Source organism: Meleagris gallopavo, chromosome 2 (genome assembly GCF_000146605.3).
Source record: "Meleagris gallopavo isolate NT-WF06-2002-E0010 breed Aviagen turkey brand Nicholas breeding stock chromosome 2, Turkey_5.1, whole genome shotgun sequence".
Classification (NCBI taxonomy): domain Eukaryota; kingdom Metazoa; phylum Chordata; class Aves; order Galliformes; family Phasianidae; genus Meleagris; species Meleagris gallopavo.
Window position 1 is genome coordinate 36,535,881 of NC_015012.2, and position 3,145 is coordinate 36,539,025.

At 36.9% G+C, this 3,145-nt stretch overlaps 1 protein-coding gene across 1 annotated transcript in view; it reads right to left on the reverse strand.

Annotated features, from left to right (window-relative positions):
• The window catches only part of ACTN2 (actinin alpha 2), a 65,073-nt gene that overhangs the window by 7,295 nt on the left and 54,633 nt on the right, over positions 1-3,145 (reverse strand). Inside the window, exon 18 of the mRNA XM_003204009.2 lies at positions 2,456-2,602. Coding sequence (XP_003204057.2) covers positions 2,456-2,602 — 147 coding nt within the window. The remainder of the gene's footprint in view (positions 1-2,455; positions 2,603-3,145) is intronic.

Here is a 3,145-nt window from a genome sequence, read left to right on the forward strand (position 1 = left end):
AAAAAAAATCAATCCTTCCCTCTCTATCCAATTTCCAAGTATAGACTTCATTATTTTGTGTACTCAGAAGTATCCCTGAAGCATCCCAGGTTTTCTTCACTGACAATAAATTTTCAAGTGTGCAATGGAACAAGGAGGATACAAAAATAAAAAACAAACCTGCTCCTCTCAGACATCTTCGCTCAGTGTCTCCCTCTAGCCTGTGCAGATCACGTCATATCTGCCCTTTAAATTACAGTGCAATTTAATCAGTATAAGCTTCTCTTTTTTTCAGTGTTCCTGTTGTCTGTCCTTTACAGAAAGCTTGAAGACCGAGTGGTTTTAGACCTTATTTTTTTCCTTTCTTAGACTTACATTATGCTTGTAAGAATGTAGTTGCTCTACTGTGACAGCACAGAAGTCCTCCTGGACTAATTTCCAATCTCTGTAGGGAGGAGCATACTAAGGGGAACATATGCAAAGCATCCTTCTCTTAATGTGAACATTCCGGGACTACTTTTAAGGCATTTGGATTATGTCTGACATGAGGGCAGGTAAGGTGTGCAGCTAAACTTGCAGTTCAGGCCCAGGTTGCTGAGGTTGTAGAATATACTGAGAATCTGACTCGTATTCAGGCTTCTTGTGACAGAAGAAAGAGGAGAGGACACATGCATGAAACTCTGCATGTCTCTGCTTATAAAGAGGAGAAGGACACAGATGTGGGTAGACAGGAATCTAGGAGCTGAGAAGCACTTCTGCATTGTATATTATTGTCATGGCTCATCTCCAGCCTGACTATCACTCTGTGACATAAGCACCTCTCTGAGGCAATACTGCCTTTCATAAGACTTTGCTCCATTGTACTCTTTGGTATCTCAAATTCTTTCTATTTCTGCAAAGCATTAAGATGCCTAATAGGGCTGGTTGCTGTAGGAGATAGCATCTTCCTTCAGGACCTTCTGAGGTACCAAAAGATGCCAACAGTAACTCCTCAGTGACTGAACTAGCCTTACTGCCAGTATGGCAGAGAATTTATCTATGAACTACAAAGATATAGGGATGCTAGAAATGGCTACCTAGTATAACCTATTTTAGGATTTAGTCACCTTGCTTCCTTATCTTTAGGAAGCTGTCAAATCTTCAAGTTTCCCTTAATAGGGTATCTTAAATACTAATGTGTAATTTATCCAGACCTGGTACTCTGCTTTTAATCACTCCAATTTCTCAGTCATCTGCTCCAGTGCATTGGGGAAACCATTTAATATATTTTTTTCTAACCAAGAAAGCTACTTCTGCTTCTGTAATGGTATCTTCAGCTTCCTTAGCTTATACAAAAAAGAACTATGCTGCACTAGAATCACATTAAGATTTTCCATAAAATCCATCCCTTATTCCTCTGTGGCTTATCTTTTCTATACTTCTGCATTTCATCAAAAAAGCAGAGTCTTGAGAATTCTGCTTTTCTTCCTGAACAGTTAAGAATATTCTAAACTATACTTAAATGATGACTGTCAGTGTTCAACACACATCAAGTCCAAGTATGGGACTTGGATAGAGTTGGATAAGATATTGGTGGGGAAAAAAAAAACGGCATTTTCTACATCCTGAAGTAATTTGAAGGAGCCTGACTCATGATAACAATGCAAGTTAAGGGTTAATCACAGTCTGATAACTACAGGAATCTATACTGAAATAAAGAGAGCAGCCCAGTGCTGGATTATGGTAATCTTTTCTCAGCATCTGAAATGTGAACTGAGTTTTGAAGGTGGTGCTCCTGTGAGTGCAGAGCTAGTAGATCTAACTCATGTAAAAATGGTTCTCCAACTGAGAATATTAGAGCCATTCTTTTGCTATTGTTTCTATAAATAGATCTCTTTTTAACACTATATATGGAATACTGTATAAATCACAGAAAGAGTGAGTTAAGTTTCTTCATAAAAGTGTTTTGATTCCTATTTTTTTATTCATTACTTATTAGATAAATGAAATAGACTCTTATTTCCCACTTACAAACAGGAAAATAAAGGATTTTCCTAGGCAACTATCAGTACCCTAGCTATATTCCCCACAAATATACTTCTAGGGCAACAACTTGTGATTCAAAGTAAACAAAAATATTGTAATCAAGATTACTGCTAAGTTTAATGAAGTGGAAGCCATGCTGCACTGCCTTAATGTAAAAGGGCACATTATTTTCCAAAACACACTATATCCAATCTTGTCTGTTTTTTGAACAAGTACTCAACAATACTAGCAGAACTGCAATTTGCATTACATTTAAAGAGAGTAGGGTATGCGTATAATGCGAAGATTTCATAAGGTTGTAAATACTTTGTTAATTGATCTTTATAATCATTTTTAAAATAGCCCACTGTTACTGCACTAGCAGATTTTTAAGATTGTATATGGAATGGAAGGAGACTTGCTTTTAGGAACAATGAATATTGCTAGATGAGAAAAGGTAGGAGTACTGTACCCTGTCAAAGTGATTAAATGATGCTCTGAAGTCATTCATTTGCTCCTGGGTAATACCCTTGGCATCTCTTGTGAGGATCTGAGTCTCAACCTCATTGATAGTTCGAGCAATGGTAGTAAGTAGGAGCTCCCATCCAACACGGATATGCTGTGAGAGAGAAAAGACTGATTCATTAAAGAGTCAAATATATTTTTCTAAAACTATGAAAAATGCAGTCAGCAAAAACCAGCTCTAAACACTTCTGTGATGCCTTATCAATACCACTAACTATACATTATAACTCAGGGTCATTAAAAAGTCTTCAGGAAAATATGGAACTGGTTTCTAAATGGGTACTTTTTTTTTTTCTTTTTAAACTATAAGCAAGTGTTCCCTGAGTTTATTCTGGATGACAAGACTTGGACTTGAGTGCTGTTATTTTCTGTCACCTCACTTTAGTTAGAGGCTGTATTCAAACAGCATTGTTTCCTGCATTACCAATTTCAGCCACTTTCCAACGTTCTGTAAATAATTAATCTCACAAGTCACTTGACAAACATGGAAAGCATTCTTTAAAACTGAGAAGCCATCTCCCATGAGTGTGTATAACAACTGTCCTCCTACATATCAGCAGCACTGGGACCTTCACGGGTAAACTGTAAATTCTCATAGCAAATTAGCAAAGATAAACATTGCTTTGTCAACAAAAAA